This window comes from Falco cherrug, chromosome 8 (assembly GCF_023634085.1).
Source record: "Falco cherrug isolate bFalChe1 chromosome 8, bFalChe1.pri, whole genome shotgun sequence".
In the NCBI taxonomy this organism is placed as follows: Eukaryota; Metazoa; Chordata; class Aves; order Falconiformes; family Falconidae; genus Falco; species Falco cherrug.
This window is the reverse complement of record NC_073704.1, coordinates 45,924,550-45,952,534: the sequence shown is the minus strand read 5'-3', so window position 1 is coordinate 45,952,534 and position 27,985 is coordinate 45,924,550. Positions and strand designations below refer to the sequence as shown.

General features: G+C 50.0%; 2 protein-coding genes across 4 annotated transcripts; one reads left to right on the top strand and one right to left on the bottom strand.

The window, feature by feature from the left end:
• The first annotated feature begins 25 nt into the window (after nt 1-25).
• On the top strand, nt 26-27,346 carry SMIM33 (small integral membrane protein 33). Of its 2 annotated transcripts, XM_027797684.2 has the most exons (3): nt 26-1,699; nt 23,633-23,836; nt 25,271-27,346. In XM_027797684.2, the coding sequence occupies exons 2-3, from the start codon at nt 23,712-23,714 to the stop codon at nt 25,707-25,709; spliced, it is 564 nt and encodes a 187-aa protein (XP_027653485.2). In that variant the 5' UTR covers nt 26-1,699; nt 23,633-23,711; the 3' UTR covers nt 25,710-27,346. The 2 variants fall into 2 exon arrangements, with proteins under 2 accessions (XP_027653485.2, XP_055573715.1); XM_055717740.1 differs by lacking the exons at nt 26-1,699; nt 23,633-23,836 and adding an exon at nt 23,845-24,783.
• Nucleotides 1,693-22,297, bottom strand: ECSCR (endothelial cell surface expressed chemotaxis and apoptosis regulator). Of its 2 annotated transcripts, XM_027797683.2 has the most exons (11): nt 22,165-22,297; nt 11,663-11,704; nt 11,065-11,115; nt 9,820-9,936; nt 9,272-9,319; nt 7,363-7,410; nt 6,666-6,764; nt 5,313-5,411; nt 4,677-4,713; nt 3,194-3,293; nt 1,693-2,658 (listed from the first exon to the last, which is right to left on the bottom strand). In XM_027797683.2, the coding sequence occupies exons 1-11, from the start codon at nt 22,220-22,222 to the stop codon at nt 2,650-2,652; spliced, it is 708 nt and encodes a 235-aa protein (XP_027653484.1). In that variant the 5' UTR covers nt 22,223-22,297; the 3' UTR covers nt 1,693-2,649. The 2 variants fall into 2 exon arrangements, with proteins under 2 accessions (XP_027653484.1, XP_014142647.1); XM_014287172.3 differs by lacking the exon at nt 1,693-2,658 and having other exon boundaries at nt 2,667-3,293.
• Nucleotides 27,347-27,985: the final 639 nt, after the last annotated feature.

Below are 27,985 nucleotides of genomic sequence, written 5' to 3'. Positions count from 1 at the left end.
AGGTGGTGTCATGGCAGTGCCGTTGGGCGGCGGGTGTGGGCAGGCGGCGGGGCTTGGTCTTCTGCGGAGGTGGCTCGGGTGGGCCGGGGCTCACCTGCTGGACCCCCTGCCGCGGTGCGGCTTAGGCCGGGCCCAGCCAGCCGCCTTGGGGAATGGCATCACCGTGGGCTCCTCCCTGGCCGTGGGGCACGTTGCTGGGCCGTGGTGGTGAGGAGGGGATGGCCTCCTACGCGCTGCCTCGCCGAAGATTGGTTGGAAACCCTTTGAGGCCTTGTCCCACAGCCTGTGTGCACGGCTGGCGCCACTGCTTGCTTCCCCTCATGCCACAGCCAGTTAACTTGGGCTCCTGAGCTGTGGGAGGTGGGCTCATGGTGTGAAAGAGTTGGTGTTTTCCACCAGCATTCTTTGTGGGAGCACAACAGGTGCGAGAATGCCTCTCCTTTCACATGAGCAGCAGCAACTGGGGGTTACGGGTCTTTTCATTCAGTCGTTATTTTGAACAAGGTCAAAGCGGGGACTCTGCTTTTGGGCACAGATTGATTTTACAATGGAGCAAGTTCAGGTTGTTTGTCAAGACCCTCAAGAGTCTATGGGAGGAAGGAGGTTGAAGGAAAAGTAAAACAGCAGCAAGATTCCACGGGGCAGTCCTCACAGGTCTAGAGAGATTTGTCTCCTTGTCAGCAGGAGGGGAGGTCTGTTAAAGGTTGACACTGAAGCATCTGGTATCACAGGTGCTCACCAGCTGCCTTTGTTGTGTCTTTCTGGGACTAAAGCTAAAAACCTACTTGTGATGCGTCATGCACCAAATCACAGGTCTCTGGGATCTGGAGCTGTCTGGATGCAGCTAGGTGGGAATCACCAGGGATCTTGTGCTTAAGCAAATTCACCAGTCAAGTGGGGACTGGCCGAGTGGAGTGATGTCATTTTACTTTTCAGGAATTGTACCAGAAAAGCTTCATTTATTAAAAAATAGCTTATCAAACTGCCTGGTGCATATGCTAAAGTGTGTTGGATCTTAGCAGGAGTTGTGAAAACGTTGCATTTATTTTGCTGAATGCTTTATTGCCAGCTGCAAAGCACAGTTACCTCTAGCACTGCACATTCCAGTAAACATCTCTTATCCATCCTATAAAATTAAATCAGGCTAAATTATTATGCTTCATTGAACTGTGCAGGGGAATGTGTGCAGCAATACCTGTTTTGAGTGCTTGGCTAGATCTTTTTTTTTCCCTAACTTCACAGTTAACCTTCAGCGCTGATGGATGTTGATGCTCACGTTAGGAGAAGGCAGTATCTAAGTGTACAGCTGCTGGGTGGACGAGGTGCTCTGGAGGTCTGTGTTGACTGTGGAGCTGGGGAAGCTTGCAAGCAGGAGTCATGGTGAAGATGGGCAGAGGCAGAGTTAGTGCTTCAGTACATTAGGCTGATGAATAAGGCAGCTGAGACCTCCAGAAATACCCAACAGGGCATCATTTCTCTTACGGTCATGTGGAGGCTGGGTATTGACGTCTCCATCATCCTCGGTTGCTCGGCTTAGGATAAGTATTCTGCTGTAGTCAGGCAGTGACTGGCAGCTGGGCCTGAGCCGGCTTTCGTTGTGAACCAGCTGACTCCCAACGTGAGCTGTTGCACTGTGGAGCCTCATGGAGGACCCTTATCGTGGCGTCTTGGTCGTGCACTGGTGGTTCTTGGTGCTGAGGTAAGGTGGGTGCTCTGGCTGATCTGTGGAAGGGGATGCTGCTTTTCTGGTCTGTCAGGAAGCTCTGGGAAAGCTGTGGTATGGAAGGTGGAAGCTCTTCCAGCAAACTCAGGCTACCATATTTCAGGTGCTGAAGTAGCTCGGCATTTTGCTTGTGGCCACTCCTTTTTACACTCGGATAAAACCCTGTTTATGCAGAGACCTTGTTCTTTACACTTAAGATAAGTCTTCTTTGAGCATGTTGGGCCTGTGGGAAGATAGAAATCTGCCTGCCTGAAGCTCAGTTATTAATAATAAAGTATTTAAGATGGCAGTTTGCATTTCAGCAGCACCTTTAATTCATGGCTCTCCAAATGCTTTACAGACATTGATTAACGTAGCCTCACAACAACCCTGTGAGGTAGGTGTATATGATCATCCCCACCGCTGTGGGGACAATGAGAGCACCAAGGATAAGGGGCTTGGAGCAATTGTGCTGGGATCTGATCTAGCACTTGGCTGTTTAAGTCCCATTAGGCCTTCAGCTTCAGGTCATGCTTTTCTAATGCACAGGTTTGACTCGATGTGGGGCTATATTGATTAACGAGCCTGTGACTGCCTGGCACAGACTATAAAGGCCATTAATTTAAGGCAGCAGTTTATTAGCAAAGTGGATGGTGCCTTGGTGCTTCTTGCTGCAGGAATAGTCTGAGTGTTTGAAGGCCTATCAAAAGCAGAGTTACATATCAGCCATTGCGCATGGCAGGCTGCAACTGGAGAAAGCCCTTAGACCCCAGGTGGGGAAGCTATGTGGGATGCTACTGTAAATGTATTGATCAGAAAGGACATAATAATTTATATATAAAGTCCACCCTTGCTCTTTCCTCAAAGGAAAAAAAAACAAACCAAAAAGAACTTAGAAAGTCACTGCTGGTTGTCATGTGTCAGCTTCAAGCTCTGGGCCCTTGGCTTCATAGCACCTGCAAAAAGAACAAAACTTGCATCAGCAGCCTGTCTGGGCTAGCAAAAGAAGTTGGGCAATGTGTCCTCTCAAACTCAATCCCAGCTTTAAAACAACTGAAAATGATGCAAATTACTTATGTGGGATGCATCTGAGAGTATTGATGGGAATGTGCTTCAACATTGCCTGTGGAACGGGAGTGGGTAAGCTTGGACTAGAGGGTGAGACCTTGATTTCTCAAAGGGTAGCTTATTTACCTTTCATTTAATGAGAAGCCACTCTAGCTTTGCTGGCTCGCCCTAGGTGATGGCATCTACAAACGTGAGCCATACTTGACACCTTGAGTTCAGGCAGCTTGGATAAATCTGAGATGGGCACCTAAAGTTCTCACCAGGCTTACTGGAACCCAGTTTGGACCTTCAGGAGTTTGATGGCAGGTTTTTTATCTTTCCGAAGAATAAAAGAGCCAAGAAATACCTCAAAAGCTTGCTCTTATCCAGCAAGAGAAATAATCCCCAGCTAACTCTCTAAAAAGCAAGGCTTAAAAGGGAAACCTTTTCTGATGGTGGGTAACTCATGCTGTTGTTCATGTTGATGTTCTTCATGGAGATCAGAGTGATGCTATTATCCTTCTGGCTTGGGCCTGCCGAGCAGCTGTCAAGAAGAGAAGGCAGTATTAAATTCTCTGGAAAATGAAAGGGGGACGTTTCTTTGCACACAACTGGAGGCAAACAGGCAAGGCCGAGCCTGGCTGGTACATGGGACTGGACTTGACTTGCACTGCCCATTCATCTGCTGTCCTGATTCAGGCCCATCCTTGCTGCCGCGGTTTCCCATCGCCTGCCTGAACAGAGGTTCAGAGATCTCTGGGGAGACAAGCAGTGTGTTCAGACAAATTTGGGTGGGGGGCTGGTTTGCCTGTCAGAAAGCACCATTGTCACCTGTGTCAGGACTTGTAGGCAGAATCAAGGAGCAGTTTGGATCTGGTTCTCAGTGACTGAATTCCTTTCTAGCCCTGCAGCTGTTACCAGAACTGGAACAAAAGGAAACATTACTGTGTCACTCTGTCCTGTGCCCTTAAGATTTTGTTGTACAAACGGAACACTGGGTATTTTTATGTCTGATGCTGCTGATCACGTATTGCCATTGTCTCTTAAGAGTGAGCGTTACAAGTGTTAGGAAGGTGGGATTCCCCTTTCTCCCTACCCTGAGGGCTGGAGTATTTGTTTAGTGCCTGGAGACTGGGTGTCATTGGGGATTAGGGTGCCTCGGGGGCACAGTCCTCTGCTCTTACAAGTTCTGCCTAATTGACCTCAGGTCACTTAGATCACAATCATTAAGAATGTTTGGGAACCGTTGATGTTGATGCAAATTTGGCACCTAAATACTTAGGGACTTTGCTCCCTGTGTCCCTTGCCTCTTGCCAAAGCAGGGTTTATTATTTTGGTAGGAAACTATCAGTTGGAAATGTAAGAGCAACATGTTTTGGTCTCCTCCTGCTCTTGTTTCCTGCTGCTTTCCCACGTACAGCCTCTCTTCTTGGGTAGCAGTGCTGGACCATTGGGTTCAGATGGACCATCCTCCACTTGATGCTTCTCTTCCAAAGATTTCTGGATTGGGGCTTCCTTATCCTGCTTTTGCTAGGGAACAGTAAGGGGTGTCTTGGAAGATATTTTTGGGGACCTGATCTCATTTCACTGAGGCTGCTTTGAGACCCAGAAAACCAAGTTTAGACCTCAAGTCTGTATCTAGGCAAAGACAGATAAACAAAATGCTTTTGGAAGGTGATGAGTTTTTGCAGATAACAGTGCAGCTTTGAAAAGAGGCCCCTAAATATTGAACTTCTACCTTTAACTGCATCAGGCAGAGGATGAGGTGCCATCAAAGCTGATTTTGGTTTTTTTAATCTGTTTCAAAGATGTCTTGAAATGCTTCCTTCCACCTGAAATAACCAAACCAGACTCTTCTCCTTGTTAAAATTAGTTCTGGAATAAAATAGTACTTTCAATAGGATGTGAATAGTGTGAGCAGCCTTACCTCTCTGATACCATGGAGGTTCCTGGTTTGTGTTTGTCTGGAGGGAGAAAAGCAGTTGGTGATGTACAGGTGAGAAAACATCACAGCTAAGCAATAAAATAAGTCGGCTGTCTTCAGAACTGTGTTGTACAGGGTTATAAATGAAATCCAAATGAGATTAGAGACACCACAGGGGATACTTGAGAGTCGATTAGAGAAAATTCTTCAACTAATGTGACATACAGGCAGAACTGAATGCTTTGCTGCCTGTTTAGTCACTAGCATCCTTTGGTCTTTTGGCAGTTACCTGTCTTGCTGTATAGCAGCCTTTCCCTGTAGTGGGCACTGCTTAGTGGGAAATGGGATTCCTAGGGAAAATGAGTGTCAAACTTTTGCTGGAAGAACTGCCCACCTCTGGAAATCTGCACATTTAGCTGTAGCAAACTTGAGACTGTTTCCTTGTGCAGATGGGTCTGGGCTGGGGCTCTGAAGAGGTGGTCACACTACATTCCTAACTGCTGAATCTGCATTCCAGTTTGCCTTCAAAACCTCCCCACTGTGTAAGCTTTTTGAAAGCATCTTTTAGGAATTGCCAAATCCACGTAGAAAATGATGACATTTTGAGTAGGGAACGACAAGATCATCCCAGGAAAATACCTTCTGAGTCCTTTGAGCGGTTACACTTGAACCTCAGGCTGACCACGCTGACCAGAATGATCACAACCACTATCAGGATAACTATGAAGCTGATGACACCTGGGGACGAAGAAAAGAACTGTCTGCAAGGGATATAACAATGTGCCTGTCCTTGGCTTCTGGGGTAGCGGAGAGACTTTGTCATCAAAACTTAGGTAGGAAATCAATAAAATGAGCATGGTACGTAATAGGCAGAGAAGAAAATAGTCACTGGAGTGAATGGCTTTATCGTCTTGTGTTTTAGCTTTAAGGGCTTCTGAGGAGTACTTGATTGGTAAGGCAGTGCCAGGAGGGCAGAAGTCTGCTGATTACACTGGGGATTGATTGAAGTCTACATGTCCCTAGTACAGTTGGTAAATCTTGTTCTAAAGGTGTATAAAATCAGATAAATACGTAACGTAACAGGGAGAGACAAGCTAAAGACTGTGAGTGATATTATCTGTCTCATAAACCAGTGGCCAAGTGCAGGTTTGGTTCAGGCCTCGATAAATCAAACTATTCTTTGCACAGGAATTTTGTCCTGTTAAGACTGCTTCAGGACTTCTCATGGCTGCCCTTGGAGGATATAAGCAAGTGATACTTAGGAAGTTAGCTCCTGACTTTTTAAAATGCTTCTGAAATAACACTTCTTCCCATAGCGTGATAGAAATGAGCTGTTTGGGTTTTTTGCTCATCCTCATGGAGGAGGGGGACAGTATAGCCCAAGGCAGAGTGGGTCTCTTAAATCTACCCTGTGCCTGTCTTCAAATCTGTGGCCAGGTTAAGGCATGGCACCTCTTGCTTCATCTTTCCACAGTCTCAAGGATGCAGAGGACTTGGCTGCCTCCTGCCAGGCAGGGTGCAAGCATCCAGAGGAAAGCTGTAAGGCAGGGTGGGAATGCAGTCCCAACAGGTTTGCAGGAAAAAAATTACCTAAACTTCCAGGCAGGTAGTGTATTTATTCTAGACCCTGTCACAGAAATCAAGGCATAGCATGGGATGATCTGTGCCCTGGTCTTGTCCTAATGTGGAGCTGGGGCAAACGCTGGTGCTGGGAGCAAGATGCCAAGCTCAGGTGTAGCCATGATGGACTTTCAGATTGTCCTCTGTATACGGGGCATGGCTGGGAGTATTTATTAGGTGCTTTATTGCCTGCTGGTGACAAGTCTCTTTCTCAAGGGTTTCCCCTTGCACTCTGGAAACTCCAGAATCAGGCAGGCTGAAGAAGAAAACTGGAGCCATCTCCAGGGAAGCATCTTTGAAGCCGGGTGTCCAAAAGAGCATGGCCTGCTGAAACAGAGCCCCCTCCTCTTGCCAGGCTGCACAAGACCTTACCAAAAGCTGCCACCGTCAGTGGTGATTTATCATCCGTTGGAGTGGGCGCAGGCAAGTAGTCGGAGGAGTTCGGTGTTGAGGTGACTGACTTTGAGGTGCCTACAAGAGCAGGAAAAGGCAGCTTTATAGAAAAGTCTTTCCTCCAAGGTTGGGAAGAAGATTCCTAACAATGCTCGAGGACCTAACATGCCCTTGCACTTTTTTGAAGAGAATGATGTTGGATCCTGGCCAGCCCCGTCAATGTTAACAGCAAACTGACCACTACCTGCGTGGGAATCAGGTTGCCTTGGTGTGGCCCCTTTTTACTGACAAACTGAGAACATCCACAGGGATTTCTGCTGGGACCCTAGTGAGGAAGCTGAGCGTGGTGGGTGGAGGACTGATCTGGCAGTGTGTTTGAGGCGGGAGTTTGTCCCATCTCCCTCTTTTTGCAACCTTTTGCCACAGTGGCACCTTTCCTGCTGTGACTCACACCCACTGTTCCCAGGCTCAACACGTTACCCCCAAAGTGCTGCTTATGTGGAGTTTTACAGGCTTTTCAAGGTCTAGATGGGATGGCCAGCATCCCCCGGGTACTTTCTGGCCATTCACTATGCTGCCTTGAAGATAGCAGTGTGATGGCCTTGCTATTGGTTGTGTAAAGGGCTATAAAATACCTAGCAGTAATTGCCTCTCTGCAAGAGAAAGCAAAAGGCACCTTGAGTTGCTGATGTTGTGGTACTCTCACTTCTCTTGGGCTCTTGACCTGCACAGAGAAATACAGAATGTGAGTCTTGTCCTTGAGTGTCATCTAATCATCAAGAATTAATGGGCATGCTGGAGAGGAGAATGGATTTACAGTAATGCTGATGGTATCTGGAAAAAACACGGAATTCGTACTTGGGCTAAAACCTTCCCACCAAACGTACTTTGTACTATTTTCCATGTCCAAATAGAAACTCAGGGACCCAACATTCAAATGCCCTTATATGAACTCCTCAGGTTCTGCAGTCCCAGGTGCAGTTTTTTGGCAGATACAGCAATTGAATACTGGAAGAGTGAACTGGGAAGGTTATAGATTTGCTCATAAATGTTGAGACTTAAAAAATATTCTGTTTAGGGGAAGGAATTCTGCAGAATATGGGTGTGAATTGACTGTTCAGCTTGTCCTTGGAATTGGAATAGGTGCATGTGCTGTCCTGGGTTATCTGTAAGTAATTAAGCTAGTTTGAGTTGGGCTAACTTGTACACCATATGTAGTCTAGCTGTGGCAGCATAGAGGTTTGCCTGAGCAAAGACTCCAGTTCTCAGTGGGATAAACTGACTTAAATGAAGCTGTTTCGTTTGTGACAGCTGCTTTAAAGCTAGCCTTTGTATTTCACCGGTACAGAGGAAAAAAAATCCTTTGCTTCGTCCTGGATGTGTGTTGAACAGCCAGATTATCTGCACTGATCTTAATGAGTAGCTATAGGCCCTGCCAGGAGACTAAAAATGATACTTTAGAGTTTCAGAAGATCATTTGTAGGTTAAGTAGGATCTTCTTTCCTCCTTTTCCATCCCCACCTTCCAAATAGCAGTGTTGGCCAAAAGTATGTGCTGCTTGGAGAAATGAGAAACAGCTTCTGGCACCCTACACTGGGGCGCAGGGCATGCAGCTGAAACCAGGGTTTCTGTCCTGCAGAAAATATCTCTGTTTTGGAATTTAATTTTGCCAAAAGTCAGAAGAAAAAGGGGAAATGGTGTGAAAAAGGGAAAAGGTATGAAATAACAGATCTTAACTGGTTCAGAAACCATATGGAGCACAACAGTCCTGAGAAGCAGGGACTACTGCTGTACAGTTTTTTCACCAGTCATTAAACCCTTTGTTTCGTTCTGAAATTGTTCTAGCCATGGGCGGTGGGCAGAAGCTGTGGTTTGCTGAGCTTGGCATGGATACTCTGTCCCTGGGAAATGTTGGGTCTTGCACAACAGGAGACCTCGCTTTTGGAAGCATCAGCAACATTTCTATAGTCAAAGATGTATGGAGCTTTTCAGATATAAAGCAGGGTTATAATTAATAGCAGTCTGCTCTGATGCAAAGGGCTCTTGGCTTAGCTGGGCACAGGCATGCTGGTTGGACATCTGTGCAGGCAGAGCTGACCACGGGTTTTTAACCTTGCTTGTGTTAGAGAAGATCTGAGAGGTACTTGGAGAGGCAGGGTGGTTCCTGTCTTGACCGTTGCAGATTTTTTGAGGCTGAGTCTTTAATGGGGAATCAGCTCAGCTGTCAGATTTCAGTCTTCCCACTCTCTTGGATACAGCCTTTGTTCTGCGAAAACGCTTACTGAATTCTCTAATTTTTGCTTACAGGCGGGGTTAAGCAAACTGTCAAAAGCAAATTATTTTTTTAAAAAGGGATGTTAAAAGGGCTACCTTTTCTTAAACATAGATCAGTCTTTTGACTGTTCAAGTGCACCCCTGTGTTTTATCACTGCTTACAAGGATACCAGGCATGATTTTGGGTGTTACTGATGGCTCAACCCCAAGATAAAGACTAGTGCTTATATAACATGCACCATGTGAACTGAAGAAGCTAATTGCCATGAAATTATCTAAACTTACTGTTACTCTATAAAAGGACAGAGTACCTTGAGGTGGTGAAGCTGCTGTGCTTCTGCTTCCACTAGACTTTTCATCTGAAAAGAAAACATGGGAAAGGAGAATTAACTCTTGAAGCTGCTACTAATTCTGCTATGGAGAGCAGTTGGGTTTCCATGGGGTAAAAACCTGTTTACGTGAGACTTCCCCTCCAAACAAATATCAAGGTGTCCAGGTAACGAGCTGTGTGGTCAATTTAGAGAGTGAACATGGGAGGGGAGCTTGGGAGGGGTCTGCTGGGGTGCGTGTAGCTGCTCCACAAAATGTTACCTGGTAAAGCATGATGTGGCTTTTCTGGTATGGGCTTGCTTGCAGCTGCGACATCTAGGTCGTGGTTGTGTCCAGCTCTGTGCTTTTGGGGAGCTGGAACGAGCTGCTCTTTTAGCAAAGACTCAAAGAAATTCAAAAGTTGCTGCTACTGGGTGAGCAGAATAGCATGGATTAGCCCAGTCTTCCTGATGCTTCCAATTTTGCGTGGATAAGAAAGGATGCACAAGCAGGTCCTGCCTGAGCAAAAATTTTAGTTTTCCATACGTACCTCGCGCAGTCAACGCTAGCAGTGTTGTGGTCATGGGGGAGGTCTGGGCTGTAGTAGTTTGACCCACAGAAGAGCTGAGATTCAAGTCAGTTGGTGGTGTTGATTTTACTGAAGGCTCTGTGGAGGAAGCATAGCGTTACCTCCGGGAGCTCTGCTCACCCCAAGCTCTGCTTAGAAACAGCTTGGAGGAGGGCATCTGGAGATCTGTCTCCAGAGATCCAAGCGGGCTACCATTTGGAGTTGGAGAGATCCCTTCTTGTGTATTTTCAGACTGAAACATGGAACCCAGCTAACACCTCCCTACGCCCATTTCCAGGGCTTCTGTGTGACCACATAGATGTCGCAGTGTCCTGAAGCTGGTTTCAGCAGAGGGAGGAGTACAGAAAAAAGAATAAAGGGAGCTCCTCAGAGGTTCATACTACTTCTAAATATTTTTCTGTCCTTATGACTAATTGCTGTTCCCATTAAAGTAGGTAACCAAGCAAAATTCCCAACATGAATAGCTGAATTAGAGCTAAGGCAGTGTTCAGCCCCTGTGCTGCCACAAACATTGCCGTTTAGGACAAGCCTCTTCATGCTTCCCTTTTCCTCTTGGAGAAGTGTTGACCTGTTGTATGGGAGGTGCTGAGGGTGTGCAAAACACTGGAAGTTTTTAGTTTAAAAAAAAAAAAGCACTTGCTTGGTCAGGCTTGTCAAGAGAGCACTATTGAACAGCAAGTGTAATGCAGGGAAGCCCTTACAACAGTGATTTCTTTGCTGTTACTTCCATTGTGACACCAGGAGCCAAGGGCAGACCTGGCATGTGGGGCACTGTGCTTGCACGTGCTGCACACACCCGGCGGTCCTTGCACGAAGAACTGCTGGGCAGAGCGGGTGATAGCAGGCAGGAGGATACAGCAACGTGGACACTGCTCAGCCCAGTTCCTGGCCTGGGCTCGGGGCAGTCGCATCCTTTATGTGCACAAGAATCAAAATGCAGGGTTTGCCCTCGGATGTGAGCTGCTGGCCTTGCTTCTCCCTGTTTGATTTAGTGGTTTATCCCTGCTCTTTGATCCCTCTGGGGTGAGCTGACTGGATCAGAAGCCCTTGTTCCACAAAATTTCCTTCTTCCCCACCACTGTTCTCATCTAACCTGCTGTCTCACAGCCCCTTCTATTGCTGGTGGCCCAGCTGGGCTGGAGGTCAGTCCAGTTAAGAGCCAGGACGCCCCTGAGCTGCACTCTTAGGTCTCCAGATGAGCATTACCTGAGGGATGGTTCTTTACTTCAGGGCTGTGTGGTGTTGATTGGGATTGACCTGTAACACAAGCAGAGAGACAGAGGTGACATCTCCTCCACATGCTCCTTGGTGGGTTCGCCACTGGGGTGGGTTGAAGCATGGGCCAAAAAGGGGCCATTGTAGCCAACGCAGCTGAAAGGGTGACACGGGCAAGAGATGCTAAGGAGAGGGTTTGTCACTGGCTATAGGAACCTGTGTGCAGATGGACCTTGGCTCTGAGGATCCGTGGAGGAGAGCATGCTAACTGCTGGGAAATGGGGAGCAAAGATGAGGCAGGATCCCTCTGCTTTCACTGTGCTTCCTGGAACGCTGCATTGCTCTCTTCCAGACAAAAAGGGGGAGCCAGGCAAGGTCATCCTCTGGGGCACAATGGCCTCCATGGTCCCTGGAGATCTGGGGGTGAAGGATGTTAGATGGGGTAGACAGAGGTGGCCAGCACAGGGTCCTGGGTGAAGGCGCTTCAGCAGATGGGAGTTTTGAATCTGGGTCCCATTTGCAGCCCCACATAAGCAAGTGCATTCACATCCAAATAGACATGCAAAGCAAATCACAACCCAGGAGGTACCTGTTACAGCATGGACAGAGGAGTCTGTGGAGGCGGTAGTACCTGAAACGAAAGAGTAAGAGCATCAGCGGTGCTCATCTGTGACTGTCACTAATGCATTGGTGATGTTGCTGGCTGTGTGGTTTGGGTTTTCTTCATCTTCTGTAGGCATGGCATTGAAATACATGATTTCCACAAAGTAAAGAAGTAATAGCAAATACTGAGTGCAAAACTATCAGGTTCTGAGTAAATTAGCACTGGAGTTTATTCAGCAGGATAAATGCCTTCCTCCCAGGTGGAGGTGAGCCCTTCAGGGAGCAGTCATCTGTTACAGGGAAAATGCAAGGCTGTATACATAGCATCATAGAATCATTGGAGATGGCCTTTGAGATCATCCAGTCCAATGATCAGGGGGGTCATTCCCTCTCCGTGGCTGTTTGCCTCCAGCTTGGTCGGCCGAGAAAGGCTGTGTGAGCTGTGTTCGGGAGCTGTTTAAATAGTTGACGCGCATTTGAACACTTTGTTCCCTTGAGACCTTAATGAATGGGTGGATGAAGTTTGTAAAGGCTTCCACGAGCTGGTGGGACTGTTTTCCTCCCTGTGTCCTACGTCTGTTCCTTCTATCCTGTGTGTTTACATCCTGGGAAGCTGGCTGAAGCCTGTGGCTGTGTACATCTGGACACGGCAAGAGGGCTGCAGCCTGGGGACGGACTCAGAGTTGCCTTCCCTGGTCGTGGTGGAGAGTTCTGTAGGTCCACGCCAGGCTTTGCTCTCCCAGGGTTGTAGGTGTTGCGCTGAGTCCCTAGTTTCTCAACTGAAAGGTGTTTTTGTTTGGGATTTCTGACAGAGTATCCCTGCACCAATCTCCCATGTTGCCTACTCTCAGGATCCCTGGTGTTTGTCTTTAAGCCCCAGCTCCTGGAGTCCTGTGATTAGATGAGATGTCAATTAAAAATGCTGCCATTTAAAATAGGGAAAAGTGTTTCCCATACTTGGAGGCAAGAACTGGAAAATGTAAAGGCACTTTAAAAGCTCAAAACAAACCCAGCTGGCTTAATTTTGAAAAGGTGACTTTGAGTCTGTTGGTTTTGAAATGCACATCCTAACTGATATTTTTAAATGATTATTGCTGTGATCCTGGTGCTGCCTGTAGTTAAGATTAATGCAAGAAACTCTATTACAGCTACAGAAACCAGCTGAATCTGGTCCCACCGGTGATTCATCTCACCAGAGTCCCACGAGAGCTGAAAGTTTTGGAGAAAAAGGGACAGCAGTAAAGGTTGAATCGTTGCAGCTCGCTGTGCCTGTGTGATGCCGCCGAGCTCCATGGCAGCTGTGTCCTGAGGAGCTGCAGTGCCTTTGCACTTGCCGTGCCCTGTGGGATGGCAGGAGGGGAGCTCCAGCAGCACAGCACCAGCCAGAGAGAGCACAGCAGGGCTTGTGCGCCCATTTACAGCCAGGATCTGTCCTTCCTGTGTGTGAGGTTCATCTCACCTGCTCCCTTCTCACATCTCCCATAAGACAGCTCACCTTCAGGCTCTTTCTCACTAAAGAGAGGACCAGGCACTTCTAAAACCTTGTTGCTCTGACCTATTTCACAGCTCTACCTTACTACCTTACCTATTTCAGATTTCTACCTTACTCGAGCTGTGGCTAGAGGAACCACAGCCTGCAACGTCCCATTTCTTGCCAGGAGTCGTAGAAGTGATGTAGGTGATGAACTTAGTGGTGGGTACCTATGCTGTAGGTGTCTGAAAGAGGTCAGATGAATGCCCTGACAGTGGTGGGTATCTGCAGTGAAGTCTTTAGCATCCTCATTTAGCTTCATTAGTGAATGTGGGCTATCAGGGCTTGGCTCAGAGCTTACCCCTGGGAACCGTCTGGGTGTAGTGAGCTCCTGATTGATCTCATTTTTCTCAATTTAACTGCGTTGGAGCCATAATTGTTTTTTTGTCTGAGGCTTTAGACAATGATCCCAGCCAAACAGGAACCAAAACAGTGTGCAAACCACACTGAATACGTAATAAGGCATGGTCTCTTTCCAGATAGGATTTGGCTTTGAAAATCAGACCTGACTCTTCAGATCTTTTCTATGCTTTTCTCTCCTAGCTTACTGGCAGCAGGCTGGTGAAACTATCTTGTTTGGTCCATGAAAGAGGAGACATGATCAGATCTTTAATTACATACAGAGGAAGGGACTAATTGGTTTTCTAAATCCATTGGAACAGGACCAGAAAACAAGGACTTTTAACTGCAACAAAGCAAAGGGAGGCTGGGCAAGAGGAAACTGCCTCGACATAAGGATAGTGGGTTGCTAGGAGTGATTGTGTAGGAGAATTATGGGATATCCTTCTCTGCAGGTTTTGAAGAGCAGGTTAAATGAGCATCAGTCTAGTAACATAGACAGGAGTATGGACAGGTGTAGCATCACTTACTAAATCCACTAATATAATGGAAAAAAAGATCTTTTGGGTACACAGTTGCCCTTCTTAAAGAGGTAAAATGCCTGTTTTGAGGAAGGGGGATGCACCCCTTTGAAGCCCTGTCACCTGGGCTGCTGTGGGGTGCTACCTGCTCCCCAGCGGCCCAGCTGACTCTGTGGAGAACGTGCAGCGACTTGGGCTGTTTCCATCAGTACCCAGTTTGCCAAGTTTTCTGTCACTGGGTTTCCTCTTCTGAACAGCTTTACAATACAGTTTCTGGACATTGGTTTGCAAATGCTTTAAGATACTCCATACATTCAGCACAAAAAAATAATGTGCTGAGATCATCACAGGGGCCAGTATCCTCTAGCAGCTGCCAAACTCAAACAGCTCCTCTTTATCCAAAATTCCCTTGCAGAAGCCATTGTCTTGTTTTCCCATGGGAAGAAAAGCTGCTTATAACACATTTTCTTGTTGAAATTATCACAGGTGCTTTTTAGTGTACATGGCACATTGAAAGCATCAAGAATTGCTGAAGAAAGAGCTATTGTCTAAACTTAGCCTTTGTGGAATGAAAAGGGGAATAAAGGTGCTGAGCTGGCTGTTTATTCCACCATTTTTGGTGCAGCTGAGAAGAAATCAGAGAGCTTGAACAGAGCCTCTGGGGATGGGAGGAAGCTGAGGGTGAAGGAGGTGACATTTCCCTGTCCCGCCATCCCTGATGGGACCATCCTGTGGGCTACTCCGGCATCCCTGGCACTAGGGTAAGAGGAAGAGGATGGTACTTAACGCTTTCTTCTGCCACAGCTCAGCGCTTTGCTGAAGGTCACACCAGAGTATGGGCTCACAGGAGTTCTCTGTTTGCAAAAACTAAACCTTGGGGTTATTGTAAATAAGAACAATGAGCAGATTTTCCAGTGCTCAGCTTCTGGAGTTCACCTGGCCAGGTAGGTGCTTGCCCCCGTCTGCCATGTTTGAGCTTTGCTGTGGAGAAGTGACCGGTCTTGCTGTGAAGAGGCCGAGGGACGGAGGTCCCCTTTTGGCACTTCACTCGGGAATAAATGGCCCTGGCTCCTCTAAACACAACTGCGTGTTACTTCAAAGCAGAGCAAGCGTGGCTCTGACTCCTGCTCACTGCTGCTTGTTATGCCTTTCCTGCCAACTCAAATAATCAAAAGTCCTGTTATATTAGGTGTTTTCTTTTGGTGAAGGTGCTGAGCATCCTGGTTGAATCACCTCGGGGGGGGACTGACGTGTGCGAAGCAGGAAGAGACCCTGGTCCCACCGCGGGGCTGGGCAGCAGGGTGGGTACGAACAAAACAGTGCCACGCGCCCCAGCTCCCTGCAGACGTCCCCGGGGGACTCTCGTGCAAACCGTGCTGGAAACTGTTTCCTCCCGGTGCCGCCGCCAGCTCGGCCGTGCTCCCCTCTGTGAAGGGCCCTGGCTAACAATAATAATCGGGACGCAGCCAGCACAGCTGTAATTGCAATAAACATCAAAGCCATTCAAATGACTTGCCATTGAGCATAAGCACTGCCAAGATATTTGTTACGTGTTTGGGTGCAAGTGATTTATAGCTGGATTGTGCAGTTCTAGGTGGAGATGGGGAGCTTGCTGAGGGATTTACAATGGGAAATAGAGCTTTCTACTCTTGCTGTAATGGGAAACCCCTAATTACCCACCAGAGTCACATTGCTGCAGAGGAGCGCATCGGAGCTGCAGGTGCATTTAATCTCTGACCCAGCACTAGCTGCGTTTCGGTTAATTTTTCTAGAGGATGAGCAGGGGAATTTTGTTTTTCTGTTACTTGTGGTAGTTGTTCTGTCTCACTAGTCTCACTAGACTGAGAGCAGAGGGGTCTCGCCATGGAGCCTTCTCTCACGGCAGCTGAGATGTTCCCAGAGCCAGCAGTTCATCCCACTTGCTCCTCAGCACAAAAAGAGGATGATGTAAACCAAAAGAAAGGTGAATTTTAGATGTTTCTGCTTTGGTATTATTTTTGGCAATCATAGGCATTTAAAGAGCGATTTCTTCAGCTGCTGACCAAAGAGAGGCACTGAATTTATTAAGATTTAAAAAACTCAGTCTTTGTCAGAGCCTCCGTATATAGCAGCATCGGCCAGCTCTTGGAAACGCTTCATCGGGGTTTAGATCAGGCACAAGAAGGGCTCGTGCTGTGCAGCCTGTATTCATAGAGGGATGGAGTCACCGGGGAGCATCTCTGGCACTAGTATGAAGGCACAGGGACTGGGACGGGTCCTGTCCACACAGAACGGGTGATGGAGAGGGACCGTCTATCCCTGATGATGTGTAACCCTGGACTTGCTGGACTCTTCTCCTTCCCTGGCAGTTTTGGGGGGAGGTGTGGTGATGTCCTGCCTGCCCCTGGGTGGCACGTTGCATGACAGGGAGCTGCAGAGCCCCTGTGGCATTGTGCAGCCTGGCTGTGCCAGCCTTGGCGTCACCCGCTGCTTGCAGGTTGCATAAACAGATGCTTTAGAAAAGAAACCTAGCAACCTAAAATTAGACTTTTCAATTCATATATTGGCACTTCTGTCAAACGACCCATGACAAAAATATACCGACCGCTTAATGCAAGTGCAGCTGTTTCCTGGGTGAAACAGCAGCTGTTGAAGCAGCGGAGAGCAACACCCCCCAATTCTTGGGAGTTTCACAGGGGAAAAAAATGCTGTATTAGGAAACCCGGAAAGCAGAGAGCTCTGCAAAAGCCTAGGCCTCGTTTTATTAAGTGCCTAAAAAAGCGCTGCTGCCTTGAGGGTCTCACAGCAGAACAGGTAAGGTGGAGATGTGGAGGAGAGAGAGAAATGTTGTTATGCAGGCTGGGTAACTGGCAGCCCGGATCAGGTCCCAGATCCACAGTGGTATTTAAGCATCTAATTCCCAAGTGATATGGGGGGGTTGGCAGCTCACTGCCAAGTGGTTCTGAATTGTAATGACTCGGCCAAAGTGTTGTGGAAAGTTTAGAGAGCCAGGAATTAAACCCGGATCTCATAAGCAATTAAAATTAATCTTTGCCTTCCTCTGCCTCTCCTCAAGGGCTGTACCCGGGCCTGGGCATCCTCTCTGAGCATCATGCTCCGTGCTCCTCTCTGGTGCGCTGTGCTGGAAGCAGATCTTAGAGGAAGTCAATTAAAAACCACCTGAATGTAGAAAACAAGCCAGGAGACAAACAATGTGGGGAAACCACATGCACGGAGCAGGCTCTGCCACATCACCCTGCGTGCTGACGTCTGGTTTTTGCATAACAAGTGGTTGTTTCTGGAGGAGGGAGGTGGCATGGCTTTTCTGCTGGCTGCACCACCACTGCTCCATGGTGTTTGGGGAGTAAACACTTGCTCCACCATGCTGCTGCACTGTCACCCTCCCAGCTGCTTGCTAGTTCCAGTTTCCTCTGTGACCTGCTTGTTTTAGAGCTCTGTGTTTGCTCCCGGTCTTTGTGCTAGTGCTAATGTGTGTCCTGCCCTTCTCCTGGCTATGCTGCTCCTAGGGTTTGGTGCTGGATCCGGGATTTTGGAGGAGGAAATCACTCCATGCACGGTTCAAATGAAAGATGGGGAGACCGCTTGTTCAGGCTTGGTGGGAGCCAGAGCCCAGCATGTGCTTTTTGCCTACCTGTGTTTTTTAAAAAAATAATATTATTCATCAGCAGATCTCGGAGCACTTTGCAGAAGAGAGGGGCAGTGTTAGCTTTGCTTTCTTTTCTGTGGATGGGGAAACTGAGGTGCAGAGGAGAAGCATCACGGGCTGCAGGCTGGTTCGGCAGTGCTGCTTGATGCGGCTGCCAGCCAAGGTGCTGCCGTACACAGGCCACCTCGCAGGCAGTCCTCATCAGTTTGCATGATTTTGTTCCAAATGTTCTGTGCTCCAGCTGCTGCAGGAGATCACCTGCTGTATTTGTTTGTGTGCTGCACCTCCGGACAGGCATCTGCAGAGCTCTGTGACAGCACATGCGTTACCATCCCCTGCAGCAGCACAGCCAAGGTGGTGGATCATGGCAGGTGCCCACCAGGCCTGTCTTGCTTCCACCGAGTTCATGTCGGTTCTTTGCTACCGTTTCCAAGTTTATTCACAAATTCGTTCTTCTTTCAAGTAATTCTAAGATTCCCCAGGTTTATTTGGATGTTGCTGGTAGCAGCCAGGCTGTGCACAAAAATGTGTTTGTGAACCACCATGCAGGAGCGTGATCTGCTGGGATCGGTTCAGCTCCCACCTAGTGACTCAGGAGGCAAGGTGTGTAGGGGGTTGGTGGCAAAGGGCTTTCTCATAATTCCTGTTCTTGCCATTTTCTTTTCTTAAGTTTCCTGGCTTAACACCAGGGAGCAGCGGAAGGAGGTCCCTGGATGCAGGCATTTCAGCACGGCAGTGCTGGAGGCACCGTGCAGCTGCTGCCTGAAGTGCTGAGTCTTGCAGAAGTGGCAGCTAAAGGGCAGGTGAAGCATCTTGGCCTGACAGGCTTCATCTGAGTCCAGATTTTTGGTGAGTGACCCTGGTGACACCGCCTAGGTTTTATTCCCAGATTTCAAAGCACTATATGGAAGAGGTTGTTGGTTTATTATCCCTGTTTCATATCTGGGGGCACCGGGAGCATTACGTGTCTGGGATAAGTGGCAGACACAAAGCCTAGGGGTCCTGTGTCTCCATCTGGTGCATTGTTAGCGGTGACATGTTTCTCCCTCATTTATAATTACACTAATTTCAGTGTGATTCCAAGAATTGTAGCAACTCCAGAGTCACCTCTAGCTGAAGTATGAGAGGAGCTTATTGTATCGTACGTCTGGAGCTGCTCGCCCAGCGCTGTGCTGCCCTCGGGAGCATGTGGAGTCTGCAGCTGTGCCTGGTGATGGTGGGAAAGGTGGGGGAGACCCACCTTGACTCCTGTCTCTTGCCCAGAACTGGTGGTGGCTGTCCCCAGTGCCAGAAGGGTTTGCCTGGCTTGCTCTGGAGCGTGAACGCACATGCTCCACACTTCCATGGACCCACACTGCTGCCACAAACAGCTCCATGTGAGCTTTCTCTGCCTGCTCTTTGTGCAGGGTGGCAAGCCCAAGCCACCAGCTTCGCTTCTGTACTACAAAGTCCCTGTCCCATTCCTGTGCTTCAGACCAGCAAAACCTTGATCTCAGGGAATGGGGTCCCAAGCCGGTGTGTTCTCACCAGCACGGGGTAAGAAGATTCTCCCTAATCTCTGAAATCCAACTGCTAGTAAGGCAGTGGCATTCACTGCGTCCTGGTGTTTCATCAGGTGTGCAGCAAGTTTCACGAGCTACCGGCATTAGGGCAAAGTCTCCTTGAAACGTTTTTATCTCCAAACAGCACCGCAACCAGGGATACTAGAGGGGAATTTTCTGCTGTGCTGGGATGATTCAGCTGAAAGGTAAAACCAGCACCCCCTTGCCCTTAAGTCTACAAAAAAGACCAAATGGGAGGTTCCTCCTTGTTGTGTTGGTTGGGTCATGCTGAGTGGGTTCCTCTGGGAAGGGGAGTAATGAGACCTTCTAGCTGAGGCTTGGCATGGTGCCGTGTGCTGGTGCTACACAAGAAACAGATCCATCTCCCTTTCCCAACCTTGGGCTTAAGCCTGTGCCTTGGCTTTCCCAGCAGGAGCGTTGCCGGCATTAGGTTACCAGCACCGTCCCCTCCAAGGACACCTGTTGTTGACTCACCTATTGTAAATGGGACATAATTCCTGGAAACCGTCTCTGGCTACTTCAGTCAGATTTGCAGAGTCATCTGTGGGGTTTCGTGTTACTAGAAGGGAGCAGTTTGTTTTGTGAACAAACATTTCTCCTCCCTCCCTCCTTCACCGGGTTCACCAGGTCAGGGGTGTGCTGGCCTCCCCTTGGTCCAAGGAATCAGCTTTAGGATGCAGTGGATGCCCTGGTTTAGGGATGCAAGTACCGTATCTGGAAGGTCTCCTGGTAGCTGAATGTCTATCCTCTAGCTGCACCCCATGTCTTTGATTTTATTGAAAATATTTATCACCATGCATACTTGTTTTTGACATACCATGCTCCTCTCGGCATCATCCATCCACTGGCTGTGGTGTAGGTAGGAGAGCAGTGGATGGAGTGACTGACAGTGGAAAAATCCTGCTGGGTTCTCATTGACTTTGACCAGGAATTTTTCAGTGGAAATCTTTTGTCTGGAAAATGCCGGCCCATTGTAATGGAAACGGTTCATGGGAAGAGGTTTGTTTGGACAAATTTTCTGTTAAGTGTTTCTGGGGGAGGAAAAACAGGCTGGAAATGTTCCAAACCTTCCCACTTCAGCAATTTCAAAATAACAGTATTTGAACCTCCCTTTAGAAATAACTGAGAGCTTAGGAGTTTAAATTAAGAAATAATAAATTCATTAATAAAGTAATGAACTTACACAAAGTAAAATAATGAGGGGGGCGGGAAAGGCCTTGTGGAAACAGGCAGGTATAGTTTCCAGCCAAAGCAAATTCTGTCTCTCCTGCAAGGTTACCTCCATCTCCTCGAGTGCAGGGGGACCTCTGAGCATTTCTGTCTTGTTCAAGAGCCCCTAATTCCCTTCCCCAGCTGCCTGTGTGTCAGGGAGCCAGCGGCATCGCTGATCCTGTCTCTGCCCCTTCGCTAAGCCAGCTGCTTTGCCTCGCGCAGAAGCTTTTCCCTCCGGGTGCTGCACCACCTTAGTGACTTTGCTCTAAAATTTAAAAAGCCATTTCAGAACTGTCGGATCAATGCAAAATGGTGAGACAACGCACAGTGACGGGGGGGGAGGCTGGTGGTTTTGGGTGAAGCCAGAGAGAGATGCAACTGCAGCACCAGCTGATGCACAGCGAGCATCGGCAGTAGGTCCTGGCCCTGCGGGGTCTGGCACCAGCTGCCAGGCACACCTAGGGAGAGTGGTCTCACAACATGGTTTTAGGCAGACTGCAGGGGACAAAGTGGCGCACTGAGGAGTGGAGGTGGCATCCCTTCCCCCTGATGCTGCAGCTGCCGGGTCCGCCTGGGAGGCGAAGCTGTGGGGGCACGGCGGCCGGTGGTCCTGCAGGAGGCAGGGGGCTGGGCACGTCCAGCCAAGCCAGAGGAGGTGCCTGACAGCCTCTGTGCTGCTCCTCTCCCACGCAAACCATACCGAGTAGTTTTAAGTGAAAACCAACGTTCTGGGCAGCATTAAGGAGTGTCGCAGTGTGGCCTCGTTGCCCTTTGGCTGGTAGCCAGCCCAGTGCACCCCCCTGCCGAAGCCGCAGTGTTGCCCTCTGATGAAGAGAGACATTTTCCAATCCATGTGCTCTTACTTCTCAGAATTAAACAGCTACTAAATGAATTGGTTTCCATATTCTCTGCCTTTTCAAAAATCCCATTATTACCAGCACAGTGTCTGTAACCCACAGGCAACTTCTATGGTTTAATGATAAAAGCCTTGGGGTGGAGACACCTTATTTTTAGGTGGTTGTCTATTGGAATTGGCAATGATGTTGCAGTCTATATTCCTTTGAATGCAGTTCAACTCCTAGGTACCACAGCTGCCAGAAATGTAAGAGGTGCCTGACGATGCAGGAAAAAACAACCTGTCACCCTTCAGAGCAGGAAACTGGTTCCTTCATCCCACACCACGGCTCACGCGGGAAAGAGAAGCTCAAGCAGAATTATCACAAAGGAGCACAAGTATTACAATAAGGGCGAGGCGTGTTCTACATGAGTCTTGCATGTGGTCTTTGTATTTATATTGATGAGTGGAAAATTCAAATCAGTCAAGGAACAAGCATTTCTGAGGAAAATAATGTACACTTAAGTGTTCTACCTTTACTCTTACTTGACAGAAGTCACTTACTACAAAATGCCTCAGCATCTCAGATCTCATTCCTTTTTTAAATCAAGAAACAAGTTCTTCTATTCCAGTGGTGCCTAATAAACCCCGTAAGCCTGGTACAGCCACATTTTTCCCAGCAACCTGACTCCTGAATTTAAAGGCTGAGCTTCCCCATGACAGCTACTACATGTTCCAACCTCTGGCCGGTTCCCCTTGGTGCCCGCCGTGACGCTGAGCTCCCCAAATCCACCTGTCCAGCACCGCTTCCCCCTCCCCAGAGTGCAAGCGGAGCATCTCACCTCGGAACAGCACGCAGCCGAACAGCCAGAGGAGCGGATGGACGGATGGAGCCAGCATCTTCTCGGTGGCTTGTGGCTCTGCAGCCTCGCTAAGGCTCTGTCCATCCCGGGAGGGACAAGAGGGTGAGGAGCGATTTGCATGCCTGGTCTGACTCTCACAGAGTTTCCTGTTAAAGAATAGAAGGAAACGGGCTGAATCCACAGGGGAACTGTGTTTTTTAGCCCATTATGGTTGGAGAGGATGTGAGACATCGCTTACCGACGGCAAAGGAAACCTCGCCATCAGTTTGTTGGGGGATTCAGCTCTCATAGCAGTGGAGAGCAGCATCACAGCAGGCCTGCCCGGCTCTGGGCCACAGTAGCTTCTTTATGGTGCTTGAGTATTTTGGGAGATGCTTTGTTTGTCATGAGGATGTGCACCCCAGGTCAAATCTACTCCGCACATCAGCCGTGAGAGCTGCAGGCTGCGTTGGACCTTCCTGGGCTAAGACCTGCTGGAGGAGCCAGTCCTCCCTCCCCACCTGAGAGGGGATTTCTTAACATCTCCAGGAGGAATCTGGAAATATTTGTTCCTTGTGGGGCCGGGGTAACTCAAGAGCTGGTGCTACTCCATGCCCTGTGCTCCCCTGTGCAGCTCAAGCATGTCTGGGCACCAGGACTTGCTGGTTTGGGGATGCTGGGTTTGGGGATGCTGGGTTTGGGGATGCTGGGTTTGGGGATGCTGGGTTTGGGATGCTGTTTTTCAGGTAGCAGCAACATCTTTCCCTGCAGGGGACACAGCACGTGGCAGGCTTTGGCTTACCCTAACCCAAGTTCCTCAACAAGGGGAGGGAATGGAAAACTGGGCCGGTGCTGCCCCTGTTCCAGCCCAAGGGGTTCAGGGCATTTGGTTTCTTGGCACCGATCTTGTGATGCGCTTGTCTACATATTGTCTGTCTGTCTGTGTGTCTGTCTGTCCACTGCTGGCATAGTTCCAGCTTCAGAGGAAACAAGTTGCTCTGTTTTGGATGTGAATGAGTGTTGGGGGGAGGAGAAGGTTCTTAGGGTCCTCACCTGGGAAAGGGTCCTGTGTCCACCCATCTGGAAGGTCCATGCAGGTGCTCAGGATGCAAATCCACAGGATTGTGTCTCCTGGCTCGAAGGGCTGGTCCAGCCCCCTCCTGCAGCCCCCTGGGAAGCTGCAGAGCTTCAGAGGAGGGCAATGGAGCTGCTCCGCTGCATGGAGCACATCGAGGGGTGTCTTATGCTGCTGGCAAGGTCCTTGCTTTCCATGGCCGGGAGATGGACGCAGGAACAGAGGGAGAGATCCCCTGTGCAGCTCTGTGCATTTCAGTGAGTCCCTTCAAACGCTTCCCAAAACCCCAAGCAAATCATCAGGCCAAAAGCCGGCAGCATCCCACAGCAGCCTTTGCTGTTACAAAACCTCTGTTAGCAGCCTCCCCCATCGTTTTTCCTCTCTCTTGCACAGATGTGATGCTCAGAGATTATGCTGTAGATTAAGGTTTTACTGAATCCTGAAATGAGTGCAAATTCCCAGAAGCTCTAACATGCAGCCAGATCTCTTCTGGTCACTCGGCTTGATGGTAGAAGAGGCATTTCCCACTCCGTTCTCCCCATGTGCAGGAAAGACAGCCCAAATATTCACCCCAGCTCATCTGCTGAGAGCCTCCAGGTAAGAACAGTGTTGTTTTGGGACGGAAAGCTGGGGAGACGTGTTCTGTAATGGCTAAAACTGTAAAGGATCCATCTTTTCTGCTCTGAGATGTGCTCAGGGTCACTCTGGTGGCAGAGGGTCTGACCGTGCAGCATCCCCAGACCGGGGGTACCTGCCTGCATGCAGGGTACGTGCTGCCAGAGTGGGGGACATCCCTCCAGCCTTGCTCGCATGGCCATCGTGCAAGGGGAGATGCACGAGCACTGACCTGGTGCTGGCTCCTGCCTGCCACCCCGCGCGGGTCCCAGGGTCCAGAGCTTCGCTGTGGGCTCGCGCTGCTGCTGGCCATGGCAATGCTGGTGAACGGTTCTTCCGCAGCAGTGGGACCCCCCATCAGAGAAAATCACCCCTGGGGCTGCATCATCTCCTGGGGCAAGGGTCCTTCCAGCCTGGAGCGTTGTGTGGATACACTTTGCTGGGCTGTGCAAGGAGCTCACATGCAGAAGGGTGATTTTTAGCACCGGTTTCTTAACCGCGTTAAATTTTAACACCAAGTTGGTGGAAGGCGGGAGGTTTCCTGCAGCTCAGCGGCCAGGGGTTGCAGCTGAAGGGGAGTGGGTAGGTGCTTTCTCCCTAAACAAAAGGGTGCTTGTCTTGCAACAGGCGAGAGGAGGGATTTTTCCGGCAAGGGTGCGTGGCAGCGAGGGAGGGGGCGGTGGTGCTGATGTGGCACTCAGCTAGGTAAGGGAGCACCTCTCCTGCCTGCGGGATGAGCAAGTGCTTCCTCCTCTGCCCTGGGGAATCCCGGGGGGGTGTGGGACCCAGACGTGACGTGGCAGCCTCTGAAGTGAGTCTGGCTGCACCTACACTGAAGAACCATCCCAGAGGTTTTTCTGCTGGTCCTGCTGCCAGCTCCCCAGCCTCGACGCTGGAGGTGATGACTCTCATGCAGCAGGGACGCTAAGGTACCCCTGCGGGGCTGGGGAGGGCTCTCCCTCCCTCCGCTCCCCCCCGCCACCCCTGCTCCCACCCGTGCCGGCTCCCACAGGATTTTGTGGCTGTGGCAGGGATGCCTCGCAGAGTGTTCTGGTGGGGTTTGGTCTCCCAGGGAGGTCCCTGTGGGGTTTGGTCTTGGATTGGCACCGTGGGGCTGGGAGCGGAGGGTGGAGGGCTCCCCACCAGGGAACAAGGTGTAGTGGGGAGGGGAGAGCCCCATGGTGAAGGTGTCCGGGACAAGGGAACATAGGGCATCACCTCCCTCGCTCAATGTGTCTGGGGCACCGTCCTACAATCCCAGATAAAACCACCAAAATTTACCCTGTCCCGCAAGCCCGAAGGAGCTTATGGGATCATCCCATTCCCTGGCCACTGCAGGTGCAGGCAGGAGATAAGAACATCGGATGACCTCTGCTCAGCAGTCACCCCTTTCCACCCTGTCTTCCTCTGTCCCAGGTCAGCCTGCTCAGCCATGAACACGTCCTCACCCAGCAGCCAGCTGAGACAGCCTGAGCCCCAGGATGCAGCTGCCTTCACCCCCATCTCCATTGTCAGGAGCGTGACGAAGAAATCGGACGCCCTGCCCATGATCTCAGTGATCGTCGTCATCTTCGTCCTCTTGGCTGTCTTCATCATCATTGCGGTGCACTATGGCCCTCACCTCCGCACCGTCCAGATCACCCTCTACCACGAGCCCATGCCGCAGGACCTGGGCAACGGGGTACACCTCATGGACTGGAAGAAGCTGGGCTCCCAGAAGAAGCTGCCTGCCCAGCCCTGCCAGCAGGAGCTGGCCAGCGTGGATGTGGCCGGTGTGAGCTGCCAGTGCTCCTGCAAGCATCACCTTCCCTGCAGGAGCTCTGAGCCCAATGTCATCGAGGTCACATACCTGTGACAAGGCTGTGGTCCACCTGGGCAGGACTCAAGGGACCACGTCCTGCTGGAAAAATAGTGACTGGGATGTTAGCTTAGCCTAAGACTCACCAGTTCCTGCATGCGGAGGTTGTGGCTCCCCAGGATTATGCCTCTCACCAGGTATGCTCAGCCAGGAGGTTGAGTGTCACTGTGGTGACCCATCATCAACCCCCAAAAGTCCAGCCGGGGGGTGTGCCACTGTCCCCAGGCAAGGGCTGGGTCCCCAGCCCAGGTGCTGGGGCTGGGCCAGCCTACGTAGGACAGCATTAGCATCTCTTCTGTTTTTTCTCGCCCTGGTTTTACCTGTCCCATGTTGTCTGGGAGCAGCCAGGAGAGCTGTCTTGGTCCTTGCCCCAGCTGGGGGGCTCTGTGCCTGTGCTCACCCTTGGCAGGAGCTGGAAATTACAGCTGGACTTGCTTTTCAGGTCAAAGATGTTTCCACATGCACAGTGTCCTCATTATGCTGTTTACATGGCACAGAAAAGCCTCCAGCCGCTCTTTCCTCCATGCCACTACCCCTTTTCCTCCGTCAGAGGGCTGAAACGCTGTCCTCCCTCCTGCCAGCCCTGGCAGCAGGCTCAGCCCGTCCCAGCAAACAGCCAGAGGAGAGGAGGCAGCACCTGGACCCATGCTGGTGTTCCAGTGGTGGAGCCAGCAGCAGAGGATAACGTGTCCGATCCCCCAGTGGAGGTGGGCGAGAGAAGAGAGGCAACACGGTGGTCAAGAGAGGTGATAACGGCACATCAGTTTGTATGTTGGCTGAACATCTCGAGGTGTTGGCACCGGTGGAGATGGGCATGGATCTCTGGGCAGAGCCTGCAGCACCTCTGTGCACAATAGTGGGGATGGGGAGACCTGAGGTCATTTTCACTGTGGCCATCTTCATTGTCCCCGTTGCTGGCTACCGTTCCTGTGCCAAGGGAGGCTCTGCTCGGGGACCCGGGGACTCAGGAGGTTTCAGCATTGGAAGCAGCAGGGCATGTCCCAGCTGGGGAGGGAGCGATGGTGGGGTTAGTGTAGCCAGCTGTGGTGGGATGGGTATTGATATGGCTCGGTCACCCTGGGAAGAAACTCGTTGAGATGGCACAGAGGGAGCAGAGGGAGAGGTGAAATGTCCTGAGCCCCATAAGGCTCCTGGTGGCAGCAGACTGTGGTGACCTGTTCAGCCCTGGGAGTCTTTGTGCTGCTGGAGGAGTGCCTCCAGCATCTCTTTGGGCAAGAAATTGGTCTCTGTTTCTCCTCACTTGGCCCTTCTTCAGTGTGTGGGCTCGGAGGACTGTCCCTGGGGAGCGAGCGCAGCCTCTGGGATCACCCTCAGGGATTTATTCTGCTGAAGAGTTCCAGAAGTCAAAATACGTCTCCTGCCTCTCCCCACCCTGGGACAGAACGGCCAGGTCCGTGTCCGTCCTGAGCCGCATCCCCAGCACGGGTCCCTCTGTGCGCTGACAGACAAGAAACGGGTTCTTTTACCTGTTCCTCCAGGTGCTGGAGGTATTTCAGACAGGGCAGATGCTCCAGCATCCTTCCTCTCACTTATCTCCAGCTTCTTTTTCTCACTTACTTTAAAGATATGTAGTGGTTGGACTTGCTGGAAAATTTTGGTCTTTACAATAAACATAATTTATATTACTTTTTTTGGGAGTTGTTTTCTGTTTCGATTTTTCTCCCTTTTGTTTTCCAGAGGTGACGCATTATCAGCTTTCCCACACCTGTGTTAGAGGAGATCGGGTCTGTCATTTCAACTGAAAAATTACAGAGTCCCGTCTCCCTTTGCAGGTCAACACAGGGCTTATTTTTTAATTTATACACCCCTAATTAGCAAGCAGAAGAGCTGACCACCTGCCAGGGATGTCTCTTTAAGCAACGGCTGTAGGGTGCCAGTCCGGGGGTCACCCATGCCAAGGGTGAGGGCTCTGTCCAGGAGCCTGAGCCCCCCCAGCACCCAGCCCGAGATGTGAGTTGGGCACCCAGGGTGGTGGCACTGCCACCTGGGGACACGGGCTGCGCACTGGGACGGGGTCACCCGCTCGGGTGGGCTGGCAGTGCTGTCACCCACCTTGGTGGCTGTGTCGTGTCAGATCGGGGAGCAGCTTGGTTCAAGGCAGTCTTTAATCTGAGAAGCAGGAGCTTTCGTGGCAGCTCCACTGAAGGACAACCGCAGCAGGGAAACATCATGTTTGCAAAGAAAAGATTAAAAACATCTAAATATTAATAAAGAGAAAGATAAAATGGGTAATTATTACTAGAACTCATTGA